The 16,182-nt window shown below is 35.3% G+C and overlaps 5 protein-coding genes and 1 non-coding gene across 12 annotated transcripts; 4 read left to right on the forward strand and 2 right to left on the reverse strand.

Moving 5' to 3' along the window:
• Window positions 1-326: 326 nt before the first annotated feature.
• LOC145735525 (uncharacterized) lies at window positions 327-4,086 on the forward strand. Of its 3 annotated transcripts, none has more exons than XM_081989457.1 (6): window positions 327-554; window positions 2,291-2,442; window positions 2,496-3,084; window positions 3,145-3,190; window positions 3,249-3,611; window positions 3,831-4,086. In XM_081989457.1, the coding sequence occupies exons 2-6, from the start codon at window positions 2,326-2,328 to the stop codon at window positions 4,021-4,023; spliced, it is 1,308 nt and encodes a 435-aa protein (XP_081845583.1). In that variant the 5' UTR covers window positions 327-554; window positions 2,291-2,325; the 3' UTR covers window positions 4,024-4,086. The 3 variants fall into 3 exon arrangements, with proteins under 3 accessions (XP_081845583.1, XP_081845582.1, XP_081845584.1); XM_081989456.1 differs by lacking the exon at window positions 327-554 and adding an exon at window positions 1,917-2,173; XM_081989458.1 differs by lacking the exon at window positions 327-554 and adding an exon at window positions 1,919-2,177.
• LOC145735532 (exosome complex component RRP43-like) lies at window positions 569-1,847 on the reverse strand. Its single transcript, XM_081989466.1, has 6 exons — window positions 1,745-1,847; window positions 1,490-1,664; window positions 1,277-1,434; window positions 1,085-1,221; window positions 915-1,035; window positions 569-866 (listed from the first exon to the last, which is right to left on the reverse strand). Exons 1-6 carry the CDS (start codon window positions 1,759-1,761, stop codon window positions 641-643), a joined length of 834 nt encoding a protein of 277 aa, XP_081845592.1. The 5' UTR covers window positions 1,762-1,847; the 3' UTR covers window positions 569-640.
• Window positions 4,046-6,696, forward strand: LOC145735526 (RNA-binding protein 41-like). 2 transcript variants are annotated; one of them, XM_081989460.1, is made up of 4 exons: window positions 4,046-4,181; window positions 4,652-4,816; window positions 5,441-6,402; window positions 6,577-6,696. In XM_081989460.1, the coding sequence occupies exons 2-4, from the start codon at window positions 4,668-4,670 to the stop codon at window positions 6,669-6,671; spliced, it is 1,206 nt and encodes a 401-aa protein (XP_081845586.1). In that variant the 5' UTR covers window positions 4,046-4,181; window positions 4,652-4,667; the 3' UTR covers window positions 6,672-6,696. The 2 variants fall into 2 exon arrangements, with proteins under 2 accessions (XP_081845586.1, XP_081845585.1); XM_081989459.1 differs by having other exon boundaries at window positions 4,094-4,236; window positions 4,634-4,816.
• Window positions 6,682-9,864, reverse strand: Akt (AKT serine/threonine protein kinase). Its single transcript, XM_081989448.1, has 10 exons — window positions 9,524-9,864; window positions 9,141-9,470; window positions 8,953-9,089; window positions 8,663-8,898; window positions 8,424-8,605; window positions 7,913-8,025; window positions 7,762-7,856; window positions 7,547-7,692; window positions 7,409-7,496; window positions 6,682-7,351 (listed from the first exon to the last, which is right to left on the reverse strand). Exons 2-10 carry the CDS (start codon window positions 9,461-9,463, stop codon window positions 7,121-7,123), a joined length of 1,551 nt encoding a protein of 516 aa, XP_081845574.1. The 5' UTR covers window positions 9,464-9,470; window positions 9,524-9,864; the 3' UTR covers window positions 6,682-7,120.
• Window positions 9,865-10,276: 412 nt separating this feature from the next.
• On the forward strand, window positions 10,277-10,349 carry TRNAK-UUU (transfer RNA lysine (anticodon UUU)). Its single transcript has one exon. It is a non-coding gene; the product is annotated as a tRNA-Lys (tRNA).
• Window positions 10,350-10,546: 197 nt separating this feature from the next.
• Window positions 10,547-15,666, forward strand: sigmar (Tumor necrosis factor alpha-induced protein 8-like protein sigmar). 4 transcript variants are annotated; one of them, XM_081989469.1, is made up of 6 exons: window positions 10,547-10,676; window positions 10,737-10,867; window positions 13,420-13,529; window positions 14,147-14,301; window positions 14,427-14,571; window positions 14,635-15,666. In XM_081989469.1, exons 3-6 carry the CDS (start codon window positions 13,457-13,459, stop codon window positions 14,901-14,903), a joined length of 642 nt encoding a protein of 213 aa, XP_081845595.1. In that variant the 5' UTR covers window positions 10,547-10,676; window positions 10,737-10,867; window positions 13,420-13,456; the 3' UTR covers window positions 14,904-15,666. The 4 variants fall into 4 exon arrangements, with proteins under 4 accessions (XP_081845595.1, XP_081845593.1, XP_081845597.1 ...); XM_081989471.1 differs by adding an exon at window positions 13,634-13,702 and having other exon boundaries at window positions 10,647-10,867; XM_081989467.1 differs by having other exon boundaries at window positions 10,646-10,867.
• Window positions 15,667-16,182: the final 516 nt, after the last annotated feature.

Raw genomic sequence — 16,182 nt, forward strand, 5'->3', positions numbered from 1 at the left:
CTTAAGAAACTATCAATAATAATAAAATAGTTTCAAAATTTTGTTCCAAATAGTTTTTCAACTTTGTCCGTTTATATCGCAATTTGTTTATGTGTTTGAACGCGAAAGAATTAAAAATCTAGCTAGTTTAAGTTAGCAAACCAAACCAAATTCAAAATGCCTACAGGAAATGCAGGTGTGCGCTATGTTTTTCCCCCAGTTCAGTGATAAAATAAGCAAACATTTGTCACATGACATTACCTTCAAATGTATTAGTACAGTCACATGACAGTTGTCAGATTTTTTTTGCTTCCTATAAAGATGATTATCACGATTGTCAACTGAAAACAGAAATATTTGAGCACTTAAGATCAGTTTAACTTCAATCTGAAATAATTTAGGATTGTATGTTATAACTTTTAGGCAAAACATTCGTTTTCAGGCTGCATGTCATTTTTCTGTAACCTATAAAATCGTCGGCCATGATGGCATATTTTTTGAAATTTAACATTTAAAATGTCATCTTTTTAAAGTGTTGTGGGGTCCTTATTAAGAAACTGTCTTCTTTAAAAAAGGTAAGTCACATTAATTACTGTAATTGGATTACATTTTATTACAAAAAGACTAAAAATATTATAACAGTCACAATCAAACTCATGAATCAATCTGAGACTTTATTTGTATCTTTAACAGCTGTTTCAATTAACTTTCTAACACTAACAGCCCTTTTTTCACTCTTCTCAATACATTCCCCCAAATCATCTTCTGATAAGACACTGCCTCCTGGTTTATGCACACAACACAGTTCCTTATCATTTACAACAATGGTAACAGTGCCAGTACACAGATTTTCCTCTTCAATAGTGGGATCACTCAGAATCACTTTGCTAAAATCACCAAATAAGCCAGAAATTGACCCTAAATCGCACACTTACTCATCAAAAATGGCAAATGTTGTAGCAACAGGTGTGGAATGGACTTTTATAGGGTTCCTCTCCTTCAAATTGACTTGCTTGTTATCCAAAACAGGATCATAATCAATTTGTGGTAGGGTGACTAAAATTGATTGTAAAACCAAATTTTCTTGTGTTTGTACACCACTCACCAGATTTTAGGCAGGCAATCAAAGCTACAAGACAAGCATCCACTAGAGAACCATCATAATCCAAGCAAACCAAATCAACATATAGACACCAAGCCAGTTTATCCTTCAAAATACACAATTCTGACAAGTCTATACACCTAGAATTAAAATTTATATAAAAAATAAATTCTTAATTGGTTTCTAATGCAGTACTTGGAGTTCTGCAGTACATCTGCTATGAGTTGTGTTAATACTTGGGCTTGATCACTTGGTGGTCCAGATTTGAACTTGGGTGAGCATAAAGGTGGCAAATCCAGGTTGGGAACTAGGAAACCCTGATCAGGATTTTCAGGTTTAGGGCGGCTCAGCTCCTACAAATTGCTTGACTACCTATTTACGGTTTAAAGACAAAATCAAGTAACTTACAGCCTTGACACCACATACCACCACAGTTCTACCAACTTTAGCAATAGCAGACCCATCTGCTGTGGATATGGACCCGGCATTCACGACTACAGGTCTGAAATCCAAGAATTCCCTACCGTCCGGTCTGATATCGTTTGCTATGTGGTCCCTGTAGTATTTTAGAGGGTGCAGGGATCTGAAAAAAAGTAGGAATAAACGTGTTTATGTTATACTCCTAGAGAGTTACACAGAGAGTTATACAGAGGCGATACAAACCTGTATTCTTCGGCCATTTGCTTGCCTTCAGTAATTTTACTTGATTAGTTTTAAAAATTAACCCTTAAATAAAATATTGAGGTTATATTTATGCTTGCTTGGAACTCTTCTGTAGGAAAACTGTAGGTTGTATGGTAGTGGCTACACTGCCTACACGTCTTGTCAATTGTCACTCAACGTAAACAAACGGAGAAATTAAATGCCCGAAACTGTTTTTGAAACTGATCACCAGAGGGAGTAGGTATCTCTTATCTTGAAACGCCAATAGCACGCATGGAATTTATTTTAGTTCCAAAATTTCAAATTTCTATAAATATTTGATCCTGATAAACTTTTAATGAACGGTTGGGGTGGCTAACCCTGTATATTGTATTAGTAGTTTTAAACTAATATAAACTCTGGAACCTTTCCAAACAATGCCTAGATTAAGTAGGTAAGTGGTATATTTTAACAGCATATCAGTTACTACTGTTACTGGAACTGTGCTAGATACTAGGGTTGTTGAGAAAAATTCAACGTTTTTACAGCATTATATTTTCATTACAGCAACAAAACTTTTTTTGGAAGTAAAAAACATAACTATGGAAAAGAAAGACAAAACTCAGTTTTGTCGCTTATGCCTGTCAACTTCAGTAGTCTACTATTCCTTATTGAAAAGTGACGAAAAAGAAATGTTGCAATCTTTAACTGGACTCAGGGTATACTTTTCAATCCTTTTCGTATATTTTGGATCTTTACTACGTCATTATAGGTGGATGAAGAACATCATCATTGTTGCATAAAATGCTGGATGGACTTGAAATCTGCTTACCAGATCCAGCAACGGTTCATTCGATCCGATGAGCAATTTCAGTTAAATGGGCTGCTCAGTATTGACAAATTGGTCCTTCCTGAAGACTTTCTGCAAATTGAACAAGGCTCAGAAGACCGCGACGATGATGCTTATGATGAGTTGATATTTATTGAGACTGAGTCACAAATTGATTGCATTATTTGTGGGTTCAAATGTGAAAATGAAAGAGAATTATATGAGCACAATAACACTCATTACATTGAAGAGCAGTGTTGTGATACTTGTTTGGTCAAGTTGCCTAATATGGTGCAGTATCAAAGCCACCTGGTCACTCATCATCCTGATCAGGCTAAAAAAACTTATTGTTGTGGCAATTGTTCGTTGACTTTTAAGTTTCAAAGTTTGTACAACTTACATTTGGCCAGTGTACATCCTAGTAAAAGTAAGCAAGAAAAACGACAAAGTGACTTATCTAATAACAACTTAAAATGTGAAGAGTGTAGCAAAGTATGCCGGACTATACACTCTTATAAAAGTCATGTTAAAGGTAGTTTTCAAGCACTCTAAATGTCTTAAATCTTCTACAAAATTAAAAATAAAATTCTAGGTCACGTTCGAAAAAGTTGTCCCGAATGTGGAGCAATGATCACTATGTGAGTTGCCCAAATTTATAATAAACTTTTGACGGTCAGATGAATAAAACAATTTTAGTTACAACTTGAATAAACACATCGCAAATCACCGAGCCATCCCTGTTGTGTGTCACCTATGTGGGGTGACAGCAAAAAACATGGAAAGTTTAAGGGGCCACATGTACTACACTCACTCCCAGAAATGCCTAAAATGTGACAGTTGCAATCGGACCTTCAAAAAGATTTACTCCTACAAAATGCACATTAAAAAAGAACACACGGGGGAGAAGAGTTTCACGTGTGACACCTGCGGCAAAGGTTTCTTCACTAATTACCAGCTAAATAATCACATTAAGAGCAGACATTTGAAAGAACGGAAATACGTGTGTCAGTATTGCACCAAAGGTTTTTCAAGTCGGTTTTCTATGAGGACGCATGAAAGGTGCGTTTTTTGTTTCAAATAACTAGGTCTGTTCGCAGAAGCAATCCCTGACTGGTTTCCAACTCAGAACCAGTAAATGTCAAGTTTTATTGGTTGAATGCTCACGTGACTATGACGTATTCTGAATTGTGACCAATGGATGTTGTTTCTCTGATTACTAGTTGGAGATTCTCTCTGCGAACAGACCTACTGAAAAGGAATTCAACTGTTCTTTTGCAGGCAACACACGAATGAAGCGCCCTACGTGTGCGAATTGTGCGGTGAAGGATTTCGACAAAATGTTTCGTTGAGAGCGCACCGGAAGTCGAAGCACAACATCGTGGAAAGTAAACATAGTCAATGTGGGTTGTGCAGCAAAATGTTTCGGGACGATTGGGCTTTGAAAAGCCACATTCGAGCTGTACACGATTGATTATTTTTCGTTTGTTACATAGTTGCAGAGTATTTATTTTTTAATTAGAAATTGTTAATTCAGTCTGTGTCTATTTTATGTCTTGACAGGTGTGAGAAATTAAAACATATTTCAAAAACATAGCGAAGTCACTACTTCTGACACTTGTTGCGCAAAACGTATGTCGGTGATTATGTCATATTGACTATTGGTTTTGTGAAGTGAAGTTTATAGGCAGGGTTGCCAACCTAGGGTTTTAGACCCTAGATTTAGGGATAAATTTGGAGTCTAGGGGCAAATCTAGGGTTCATCATGTTTTAGGGGTTTTTTTAGGGTCTTTTATTTTTGCTTTAATCTAAAATATACCATGGCATAAACATAAACCTTCTTAAAACGATTATAATCTGTGGACACTAATCATTCACCTCCGAAACCACATCAAAGCAATGCATTATTGAACACCCGTTAGCTTGACAAATTTACCTCACAGATCAGCCCGAGCACTACAAATGAGTCAAATGTCAAATAACTACTGTCACTAACGTCACAATTTCCTATCTAGGGTTTTCTAGGGTTATTTGAAAATATTTTAGGGTACTAGAATTTCTGGAGTTGGCAACCCTGTTTATAGGTTATGTTATGATTTTAGAGATTTTTATACTAAAATGTCCTACAGTATTTTTGGTACAAAAACCAAGAGGCATATTTACCTGCCAGAGGGTGAGCCTCCTCCTAAACAGCTGACTACTGAAGGAAATCATCTCATCAAAGACTTGTCCAGAAATCAATTAAATACCCACACTAATCTTAGCAAGTAGGTATCAAATTGTCTTTTTAAGCTGGATTTATAAACTCTGTTATTCCCGTTGCTCGTAATTCGTTGTTCGTGATTGGCGCTGTTCCGAAAATAACACATAGGGATTCGCACGCATACATTTATAAACCTCGGTTATCGCGTTGCTCGTACTTTCCATTGTTGCTGGCCGTTATTCTCTGTTGTTCCCATTTAACCAAATTTTATTTCTGTTGCTGGTGATTCGCGATTCAACCAATAAGAGTGCTTAAAGAGATCAGATGATATTGACATTTCCAACGTCAACACAAAATTATTAAAATATGTCAAATGTCAAATATATCTGACCAATCAGAAACGAACAACTCCAACAACCAGTAACACAATATAAATTGATTAATCTGTTAACACACGAACAACCGGTCCGAGCAACGAACTACGAGTAACGTGGAAACGACGCGAATTACGAGCAACGGGAATAACAGAGTTTATAAATCCAGCTTTAACTTCCTTGGGGTTATTCCAAACTATTAAGGGTTTTTACAACAGGTTTCTTAAATTCATAAAAAGTAGGAAACAGATACACACAAAGAGAGGCCACCCCACTCTGTTTGATATTACTAATACAGTTTTTTACTATTGTAGACAATTACAACAGGAAAAAACCTTTGCACCAGATACAGACGTTTACACTGACTTTACAACATATTTTAAAGGCCAAAACTCACTTGAGGAATTTCAATCAAACACTGCTCTGCTAGAACAGGATGACCAGTATAGAAAATTAGGACTTAGTGAGCAGGATATTTCTATACTAAAATCTTTCACACTTTTACCTAAAGCAGACTTTTACAATAAATATTCCAGTGTAAACCAGGAGGTGTTAGATGAACGAATGAAACAGATTTTGTCTTTAGTGCATCAAACTAAATCAGAAAATAATGATGGCACAAGTTTGACTAGACACGAACGCGATTACTTTAGTAGCATTAAGCCCCAAAGCAGTGAAACTAAGCTGCTTAAGTTTGTCACCCAAAATCAAGTTAAAAGTGACAGTTGTAAGGAAGCTTTAAATATTTTGCCTGATTTGGCTAAGGAGTTTACCAACACTTTGAAAGAGTTTTCTGCAAGTCAAACTAAAAAGCATACACTTAAGAAAATACGTAAAAAAGCCAGAGCCTTAGGGAATGATATAGCACAACTAAACAAAGAATGTCCACATGCGATGATTGGACCTCAACCATGTCCTATTACAGAACCCTTAAATTTAAATAAAAACAGTTTATGGGATTCAAGTAAGGAACCATGCAAAATTGAAAGAAACATTGGTTGCAAGACTCAAAAGTTGTACACAATTAAAAATGGCAATATTGTCGAGACCAACAATGAAGTGAAGCAACTGACAGTGGAAGAAATTCGAAAAAACCCCAAGTTTGCAGATTATAACGCCAAAACTCCCTCTTTAAAATTATTTGTAAAAAATTTACGTCGCGGCGTCAACGAGGATTTCTTGAAAGACATTCTTCAAAACCATTTTAGGGAAAACTGCTTTAGGATTCAACTGATGCGCGGTAAAATGCGAGGACAAGCTTTTATTGAGTTTAATGGTAAGCATTTTCTTATCACGTTGACCAGAATAAGGTTTACAGTCTATCTTAATTATAATGCAAAATTCTGTTAAATTACTAATTCATTTAAATTGAATTATGTCATAATAATTTTGACAATGACGTTTATTGTATATTTATTGTATAACTGAATTTGTTTTTTTTTCTCTCAAGATGAAGAGGCGGCTGCAAAGGCTCTAAACATCCTAAATGGAGTACTCGATCACGGACGACCAATCATAGTGCAGTTCAGTGACAGTAAAAAATAAAACCAAAATAAAGGCATCAAACATTTTCAGGTTGTGTTTATTATATAGGCGTATTTTACATAACCTTACAAAATACACTGATTAGCTTAGCAAAACTTATTCCACCACAACGTTTAATATATGCCATCAAAAGATGTCTTTTTCAGTATGTAAATCATATGAAATGCGGTGTCTCCTATTTACAACTTAATTTATACAGAAGTTATAGATAAGAAGGTAATCTTCTAGACAGATATACCGATTAGTGGCAAAATTTGGTGCAGTGTTGCCACTTGTGATCTGGCAATACAGCACAAAAGTATATGGTAAGACCTCTGATTTCAGTCACCAGTTTGCGTCGTCACGTGCCCTAGAAATAAAAGTTAAACACACTACATGACTTATTTTTCCCTCTATTTGCCCTACAACAGGCCCCTCCTAATGATGTGTGTATATACATCGGAAAAAAACTACTGCATATTTCCGACGCTGGCCATGCTGCCGCAATGAGCTGAACTTCCCAAAGTCGAAGACAAATCCTGAAAACTGAACTGTGGAAAGTATTGCGGTTCCTCCTGAATCGAACCTAGATGACCGCAATTTTCCGGAGGAGTTAGTTGAACGCTTTCGCCAGTAAATTCTTGATCAAAATAGCGCGTGTCCGTGTCAGAAGTCACGTGAGGTTTGAATGGTGGCGGAATCTGTTTAACCAACCAAATTTAGTCCACGAAAGTTGCTTCCAAGTAATCTTTAAATACCTTTTTCAGTTCAAGATCACGCCAATTAATGCAACCAAAAAACGGATGTGCCATAATCTGTTTAGCGTCATCAGGTCCACCTCCCAAACTATAATCAAATCATTATTTGCTTGTTAAATGCTGCAAATGCCTTTTTACCGTTTGTTCGGATCCTTGATCAGTAGACCAGACAGCAAATGTTTAGCTTCCTCGCTTAAAGTGCGCGGAAACTTTACTTCGCACGTCAAAATCAGCAAGAAAAGCCGGTCATGGTCTCGGTTGTAAAACGGTAAACGACCACACATCTATTGTATTTATACAAAGTTTTAATCAAAAACAAAGTGACATTTGTCAAAATGTGACAAAAAACATACCATTTCATACATGACAACCCCGATTCCCCACCAGTCTACAGCTCTTCCATAATCGTTATCTTCTAGAACTTCTGGTGCCAAATACTCAGGCGTACCTAAAACATTTGAATTTACATTGAACAATCTCTCTCCAACCGAGACACAAACTAACCACAAAACGTTTTTGTTGTTCTTCCATAAGTAATATCCTCTTTACACAAACCAAAGTCGGTGATTTTTATATGCCCGTCTTTGTCTAGTAACAGGTTTTCCAGCTTCAAATCCCTAATAAATTGACATATGTATAGAAAAAAGTCAACAGGTGTAGTAAAGTACTGGAAAGAATTAGTCTAACTAACATGACATAGTATAATAGTTTACTTAGAAATAAGCAAGCTGCATTAAACAAAAACAGGATTAATGTCAGTAAATTGACAACCTGTGACATTTTATCTTGATGTAATTTAAAATGCAAACAAATAAGGGATGTTACTTGTTATGGTCGTAGTTGGCTGTGGTTCTCTCGTTCTAGCATGAACGTAGGGCCGTTGATAAGTTCGTATATGGTTTAAAATGACAGCTGTCATAATTGTTGACATACGCTTTTTGTGACAATTGCCATCCATAGGCGACCTGACCATAACAATTATTGAACACCCCTTATTATACTCATAAAAACTAACCTATAAATAATTCCCTGAGAATGTAAATAAGCCAAAGCGGAAATAATTTCGGCCCCGTAAAATCGGGTGCGGTCCTCTGAAAAAACTTTCTCCCTGGATAAATGGAAAAATAGTTCCCCACCATTGACATATTCCATGACAAAACACAACCGGTCATTAGTTTGGAATGAATACTTTAATGACTGCAATTAATGAGAAAAAATAAATTTTAACTAGAATTGGGATATTCAGATACTCACTGTCAAAAATGGGTGATTGGTGGTACGTAGTACCCGATTTTCAGTCTGAGTGTGTGCCACTTCATCTTTTTTAATTATCACCTCTTTTTTCAGTATTTTTATGGCATACAGTTTACTGGTTGCTTTTTCTCTACACAGGATGACTTTACCAAAAGTGCCCTTGCCTAGGACTTTCAAAAATTCAAAACACTCCAAAGTAACTTTCCGTTTTCCAGTTGATTTAGATATAGAAGTGCCTGATAATTATAACAAGATAATAAAGCTCATTCAAGACAAAATTACAATCAAACCTTGTAAAGAACATTTTTCCCATAAATCAGTCACCATATCAGAATTACTATCCTGGTTGGGAGGATTCATTTCCACATCTTCACAATCATTGGCAAGTTTATCACTCACCGATTTGATAGCCTGAACCCATTTCTCTCTACAAGCACCCTTCCTTATTAACACAATCTTTAAATAACATTTAGACTACCTTTCTTCAGCTGATTCAACATTGAACATTCTCTCAATGACAGTGGTCCACTGCAGACCCCTTATAATAAATGTGTTAGGTTTTGGCCTGTCAGTGGACATGATTTGACATCCTTTGACTGTAAAATTGTTCAGTGGATCACTGTAATAGTCATCAGGCTTCACTTTAAAGCCTGTAAGAGCTCCATTGTCAAAGAGGACAAAGTATCTGGGCCTCCAGTTTTTAATGTGTTCCCCACGCTTTTGTAACCAGCCCTCCTTTACAATGTGGGCTTTCGGTTCCATCCAGCGTGGAGGGACGAGGTCTGTGGTTGAGTCGTTCATTTTGGGTCTGCACAACCAATAAATTAAAAGACAAAAACATAATACAAAAAAGCCACTTACAAAATGAAGTTTTAGCTAAGGCATTTAGCGTGAACCGTGAGGTTCAGAGACATTTAATTAATAACCACTCAGCAATCTCCTAAGTAATCAAATATTGCACTACAAAACTAAAATCCCAGTACCAAAACAAGTCAACATATAAACAAGTATTGACGTCACGACACAAGTTCTTTCCTGATTTTTTTCTTGTACGTCACTGGTATGGCCCTATTCACTTAAGGCCTACAAACCTAAATAATAATAACGTTTTTTTTTTTGTAATTTTTCTGAAGTATAATGTTAAGAAGAAAAGGGAAAATAAAATTGCAAACCAAAGGAATTTTCGAGTTATGTCAATGGTCAGTGGTTAAGTGGTTTGTCTTGTCTTTGTCAAAACCAGTTTGACATTGACGTGGCAATTGGTTTAAAATAATCACGTGTCCTAAAAATGCTAAAACTACATCTCTACTCTCTACAGTTTCTACTTTCTACCCTTAATGAGCTGTAGCTGTAACGCTGTAATGAAAATGGTGACGTTGATTTACATTAATTTAGGTTTGAATAGCACTTCAACTGGAAACGTTTAAAATATGTACCTATTACAGTTTAAGTGGTGGCGCAATCAGAAGAAATTAGCCTTTTTATGTCTGAATCTGCTATTTAAAAATTAGTGGTAGAAAAAGTTAATTGTAAAATTTTTTGTCTCCAATTTTGAATTATATTAAAAATTGGATTGTAAGAAAGGGAATGAAGAGTGTATCAACATTAACATCTGCCCGGGTAGCTCAGTCGGTAGAGCATTGGACTTTTAATCCAAGGGTCCAGGGTTCAAGTCCCTGCTCGGGCGAAACTTTTTTTGTTTACTTTTTTATTTTTATTTAAGACTAAAATTCAAATGTACAACCAGACAAACCCCTTTACAACTTATTTCTTTTTTTAAATAAAAAACCTGAAACTCGCCATCACCCTTGTCAGAGCACAGTACTAAAATGCAGATTTCTTCACTACAGGTGATACCTTTTGCTAACAGAGGGTGCTGAGAAACGCGATTACGTTTGATTGTTGGCGCGCATTAATCATTACCGCCCCACCATTTTCACTCACTACTTCTGCGATTCTATTTTTCAGGTTTTCCTCTTTTGTAATTATTTGCGGCAGTCGGCCGAAAGTGAAGGTGTGTTTACACCGTTTGCTGTTAAATTGCATTGGATAATAATAATAACAATTTTTTTAGAAGAACGCGTGGATATAAATATGGAGTGTGCTACATGTTTTTTATCAAATCCTTTTTAAGTGTTTACTTTTGTGTGTGTCTTGGGTTGCCATAGTAACTGGATTTTGCCCTCTTTCCTGTAATAAATAAGGGTGAGTTTATAAAAATGAAAAATTATATTTAAAAAACCATATCATGAGATAGAGTTGAGATAGGTACCTACACTGTTTTATTGGTGATTTCTTTAAAAACTCACACCGCTCTTGGTTGTTAACTACGTTAACCGGAAAATGTTTTTGCTTTTTCTTTCTATACAAATTTTTTTGTCTAATTGCATGTTTACATTCAATGTAAGTTGCCCCTGCCACGTCTAGGAGCAGACGCGCCTACATATGCTTTTGCTGATGACCTCTAAAGGAATGCGGTACAGCATTAAATATTTCTCCAATGCCTTATATACTTATTCATATTACGGTTCTTAGCTTTAAATATCGCTGGACTAGACATTATTTGTCTTTTTTTCCTTTTCTCTTATATAATTTTAGAGTGAGTCATGCTTGAATTATCGTTATTTAACGGTTGCATTTCCTTTATAAATGGAGCTCCTTGTAAACAGAAACATCTGTGATAGGTTAAGAAGCAGACCAGGTGAAGGTTGAGCCGGTTCTTATTCATGCTTTTTTAACGGTTTCCGTTTTGTGTCGCGTGCCCTAAAATCCGACAGAACCGGACTATCAAGTTTTTTACCTCTCTATGTTAATATATACACACGTGACAGGTTTTGACAGTAACGTCATTAATTTGCTGAATTACTTAAGATTTGTTTTAGTGGAAGTGGAGTTTCTTGTAGTCAAGAAAACATTAGAAATCTAGATCTCCGTCTTAAATAGGAGGCCATGAAGACACAAAATTTGACATTTGTTCAAAAGCTATTTCGATAGAATCCGCCGCCGGAGGGAACCAGTTAATTTTTTTCTAAAAATCACGTGACCCCATTATTACAAAATTATACGCACGCCACGTGACCTTTGGATCATATCGCGTTTAGATCCGAAAGAAAACGACTAATTTCCTAGTTGTCATTGTTGTTGTCACTATGACATCTATTTTGAATTTAAAATTTGAATATCGTTCACTAAAGTACTAAAAGGTAGTAAAAGTAAAGTTAAAGTTGCATACTTGTGTTGTTCGTGAGTTTTGAGATTTGTGAGTGATATATGAGGGTGTAAGATTATGAACCAAGAGCAGCAGCAGGTTTCTTCTAAGTTTCCTAATCCCGAAGAAAACCCCAACTTATTTAAAGCTTATGAAAACCTTGTTGGAAATGACCTAGTTTTTAAATCGCCATGAAAATATTTATCAAGTGCGTATTGTTGAATTACTTTTTTGTTGATAAATAACTTATTACCTATACAGTATAGAATAGCGTCACAAAATAGTATGTTGTGGTGTTATCTATAGTATTATTGAATTTGCGTTGGTAAAAGCATTATGGTACGACTTACTACTTATTTACTACAGTACACACCGTTTTTTTCAAAACCTGGTATTAACAAATAGAAAAACAATAAAACATTTCACATTTTATGGTGAAGGAACTTTGACGCCCTCTAGTGGCCAAACGGTGTGATCAATCAACCCTTGTGGGATATTTTTGGAAAGCTTGAAATCTGCTCTATTCTTTGTGTTCTATGAGATTTTGAAGTAACTTGTCAAATAAGGGCAGTAAACTACTAGAGTTTTTATTGTTTTATGTAAACCAAATATAACCGGCTTAGCAAAACATATCTAGTGTGCCATGCAAAACGCCCTCTCGCGGAGAAATTATCATAATAGCTAAGTCCAATCTGTCAAAACGTGACTTCAAACAGTTCCATTGACATGTAAATCTAGATTTATAATGTTTTCTATGGCTGTACTTTTGAATAACTTTTTTGTCTGTCTTGTTTTGTCAGAATAAGTTAAAATGAGATAGACACTCTGTAACACTAACGTCAACAAAATACATTTTTTATATTGACGATGTTGCCAGAATTTGATATTTTTAAGGAAGTTATTTCAAATAAATAATCCTGCACTTGCCCAAACCTGTTTACAAGCATTTTAAATGCCGACAGAAGTTCAAAGCTCAACTGGATTTGATTGTGCATATTTCCAACCGTTTTCCAGAGGGGAATAATTTGATCTCAATCAGTCCACTTAAAAAGCAATTGCTGTTAATAAATTACGTCAGAATTGTTGGTGAATAATTATTTGCATTGTGCAGCAATTTTTGTGTGTAGTTTGAAATGTACCTTAGTCATCAAACTTACTTTATAATTAGAACAGCAAACACATTTACTACACATTTATTTATCAATAGCAAGAAAATAACTTATGAGTGCATCAGTAAAATCCGTCAGCGGAAATCGTCTTAATGAGTTCATTGAGAAACAGTTTCACACAGATGGCTGAGTTATGGCACATGTGCATGTTGCTATTGTATGTATACTGGGTAATCCACTAATATTCGTATTTTTCTTAGTAATGAAAAATTGCTTAAAGGCCTTGTAAGTAATTAAGTAAAGCATTGTCAAAATGTACTCTGCGGTTGTAGAGGTGACATTTTGATAGTACACGTTAACGTCAAGCTGAAGCATTTTATAAACATGTTTGACAGCTAATATTTGTGTTTGACAGTTTATATAAAACGTCGTTATTACAGGAAATAACGTCACTGCCAACATCGTCCTTTTAGTAACATGTCGACTATGGCCGACTTGGAGTGCTGGTTGGTGTACCATTGCGTCATCACCGAATGTTCAGATTGCCTCTGTAAGTAGGTTATTGTTCTACACACAATATAGCTGTATAGTTAGATGAGCACTGTTCTTTTATAATTTACACAATTTTTAATTTTTTTTTGTTTTATTTTTTAGAGAATTTTGTTAGATTTTTATTCCCTAAAAACCTACATGCTAAATGCGAGGCTTTCCATCAGTGATCAAGTAAGTCCTGCTTTTTTTGTCTGTTTATAAATACGAATTATTATAATAGCTTTATCATAGTACGATATTCATGGATTTTGTCTTATCTCGTTCCGGTTTATTTGCTTGGTTAGATTTTCGAATTTGTGAAGTAAAGAAAACAATTTTTTGTCGGTGATATGGTGACATCCGGCCATAACAAATCTTTCTGTTTTAACCAGTTTTTGTAATAGTAATACAGAACAGTGGCAGATGTTTAGCCAATAGTCTCTAAATATGTGTCACAACTACAACTACAATATCTTATCGGTTACTCTATATTTACACGACCGCGCAAATAAAAACAAACGAATATAGAACAAAATGTTATTTCAGCTACTCGACAATCATCGATAACAGCGTCGTTGAATTGAATCATCAAAATTTCTCACAATAATTGTTAATGTACTTTTTTCTTTGGTACAGTCATGACCGAGAGCACGTTCAAAGCCCGCGATATCGGATTGAGGGCTCAGAAAAAAATTCTGAGCCGGATGGCCGGCAAAAACATGGCAAAAATCTTCATCGATGACGTTACCGCATCTCTACTTGACAATCTGTACCGTTTGGCTAAGCAATACGTAAGTATACTGTTGCATCACAGATAGTATGCATTTACTATGCATCAGATGTGGAATTTCAAAGGATAAATGCAGAAAACTAACTTGACAGAATTTGTTTTGATAAGTTCATTTTTGTTCTATAGTCTGGCAACAAGAAGGAAGCGGAAAAACTGATCAAAAACGTCATCAAAGTGGTAATCAAGCTTGGAGTGTTGCACCGGAACAACCTCCTTTCTGACGAAGATATGAAAGCTGCAGAGAAATTCAAAAATAAATTCAGAGTCGTAGGTTAGCAAAATTTTACTGTATTTTTTAAGGAGATTTTCACGTTCAAATACCCAAAAAATGTAGGAATGACCATCATATCCTTCTACGAAGTGGACTTTAGCTACGATCGCAACTATCTGATACAAGCACTGTTGGAATCACAAAAAATCCTCCAATCAATTATTTGCAAACATTTGACGGACAAATCGTTCAACAGGGTGGAGAACGTGTTTTCATTTTTTGCAAACGCGTCCTTTTTGGACACGATTTTTAGACGGGACAGCCAGTATCGAGACGCTTTGGGTCGCGTCGTTAACGATCTCAATAAAGCCATCGAGAATGGCGAACTTTAGAATAAACCAGTTTTGTAAAACTTCCTGTGTCGACGGATATGACGCATCCATACCGCATTTTTTTTATTTTTAAGTTTTTGCCCACATTGTATTATTTATTACTGTGATTTTTTTACATGCGTAATATTGTTAATCTATCATAATTACTGTCTAGTCTTAACACATTATATGTGTTTATTTTAGTCCTTATGAGCTTTTAACCGCTTGCCTATCCGAAAGGTTATAGTTTACAACATAAGCACAGCCGCCTTTTTAGTGCATCAGTAACTCTTGCCAATTTTTGATATTATTTTCTATTAAAAATAATAAAATTTGATACTCATCACTAAAACGAGAGAAAACTACTAGAATAAACAGGCTGATGCGATATTGACTGTTGATTGAAATGTGTCAACGTAGCATCAGACCTACTAAAGCCGCCATTTTTTCTTCGCGTTGATGGGAACAAAAAACTATACCTAATGGTACCAAAAACCGCTATTTAATAGCAATAATAAAACACTTTTGATATCGCGTTAATCTGCGTATATTTACTGAAATACTCACATATCTTTTTTGAATGTAACCTACATACATACTATCAGGTGTAAAAATAATAAGGGATAGAATAATTTAATATGGATATTTTTACAAAAAGTAATGTACATGACCTAGCTTGTAGACTAAGAAAAGCACTATACCTATAGAACAAATATACATTGTATTTGAGTTAGAAAATAGAATGTTCTGGCCTTTATTATGCAGGGTATGTGCTATTTTTTTTTACTAAACTAATGTAACATGTCCCTACACTATAATGTTTAGTTTTCACTTCTGATAGGACCAAAGAAAGTGTTTCTCATTTTTAATTATGTATATTTCAACAATCGGTGCCCACTTTATCTTATTATTTAAACTTGTTTCACATTTAGTTTGCAACAACCACCAAAACTTTAACAGTTGACGATCATCATTAGAGATGTTACAGAACCAGCTGAAATCCAGTTTTTGATCACCTTATGACACTTTTAAACTATATTATCACATCATCAGGGTGCGTATTCTTGAAACGAGGGAAGGGAATTATCAAGAGAAAGACCTGTAGAATGTGACAGGAACACGCCATTGTCAGCTTCTTCTGTCACATTCTATCAACACTTCTCTTGAGAATTCCGTTTCCTGCTTTCAAGAATAGGCCCCCAGAGATGTAATTTTATTTATGTGATAGTGAGTGACTAATAATTTAGTAACATCATATTATGTAATGACTCTCAAAGAATGAATATAATGATACTATACA

The sequence above is a fragment of the Ips typographus genome, linkage group LG11 (genome assembly GCF_016097725.1).
Source record: "Ips typographus isolate SLU linkage group LG11, UJ_Ityp_2.0, whole genome shotgun sequence".
Lineage (NCBI taxonomy): Eukaryota > Metazoa > Arthropoda > Insecta > Coleoptera > Curculionidae > Ips > Ips typographus.

What these genes read in the sequence shown, in the direction of transcription:
- LOC145735532 (XM_081989466.1), bottom strand. An exon ending in TGGTATGTGGTGTCAAGGCT is followed by an intron (nt 1,435 to 1,489) that starts GTAAGTTACTTG and finishes AGCAATTTGTAG; the next exon opens with GAGCTGAGCCGCCCTAAACC. An exon ending in GATGTACTGCAGAACTCCAA is followed by an intron (nt 1,222 to 1,276) that starts GTACTGCATTAG and finishes TTTTAATTCTAG; the next exon opens with GTGTATAGACTTGTCAGAAT.
- LOC145735525 (XM_081989456.1), top strand. An exon ending in TTATAAAAGTCATGTTAAAG is followed by an intron (nt 3,085 to 3,144) that starts GTAGTTTTCAAG and finishes ATAAAATTCTAG; the next exon opens with GTCACGTTCGAAAAAGTTGT. An exon ending in TCTATGAGGACGCATGAAAG is followed by an intron (nt 3,612 to 3,830) that starts GTGCGTTTTTTG and finishes GTTCTTTTGCAG; the next exon opens with GCAACACACGAATGAAGCGC.
- LOC145735526 (XM_081989460.1), top strand. Translation starts at nt 4,668, where the DNA reads ATGTCCTACAGTATTTTTGGTACAAAAACCAAGAGGCATATTTACCTG. An exon ending in ACCCACACTAATCTTAGCAA is followed by an intron (nt 4,817 to 5,440) that starts GTAGGTATCAAA and finishes TTACTATTGTAG; the next exon opens with ACAATTACAACAGGAAAAAA. An exon ending in AGCTTTTATTGAGTTTAATG is followed by an intron (nt 6,403 to 6,576) that starts GTAAGCATTTTC and finishes TTTTCTCTCAAG; the next exon opens with ATGAAGAGGCGGCTGCAAAG.
- Akt (XM_081989448.1), bottom strand. Translation starts at nt 9,463, where the DNA reads ATGAACGACTCAACCACAGACCTCGTCCCTCCACGCTGGATGGAACCG. An exon ending in TCTCAGGGAATTATTTATAG is followed by an intron (nt 8,026 to 8,423) that starts GTTAGTTTTTAT and finishes TCAATTTATTAG; the next exon opens with GGATTTGAAGCTGGAAAACC. An exon ending in GGGTTGTCATGTATGAAATG is followed by an intron (nt 7,693 to 7,761) that starts GTATGTTTTTTG and finishes TAAATACAATAG; the next exon opens with ATGTGTGGTCGTTTACCGTT.
- sigmar (XM_081989469.1), top strand. Translation starts at nt 13,457, where the DNA reads ATGTCGACTATGGCCGACTTGGAGTGCTGGTTGGTGTACCATTGCGTC. An exon ending in CGAATGTTCAGATTGCCTCT is followed by an intron (nt 13,530 to 14,146) that starts GTAAGTAGGTTA and finishes TCTTTGGTACAG; the next exon opens with TCATGACCGAGAGCACGTTC. An exon ending in ACCGTTTGGCTAAGCAATAC is followed by an intron (nt 14,302 to 14,426) that starts GTAAGTATACTG and finishes TTTGTTCTATAG; the next exon opens with TCTGGCAACAAGAAGGAAGC.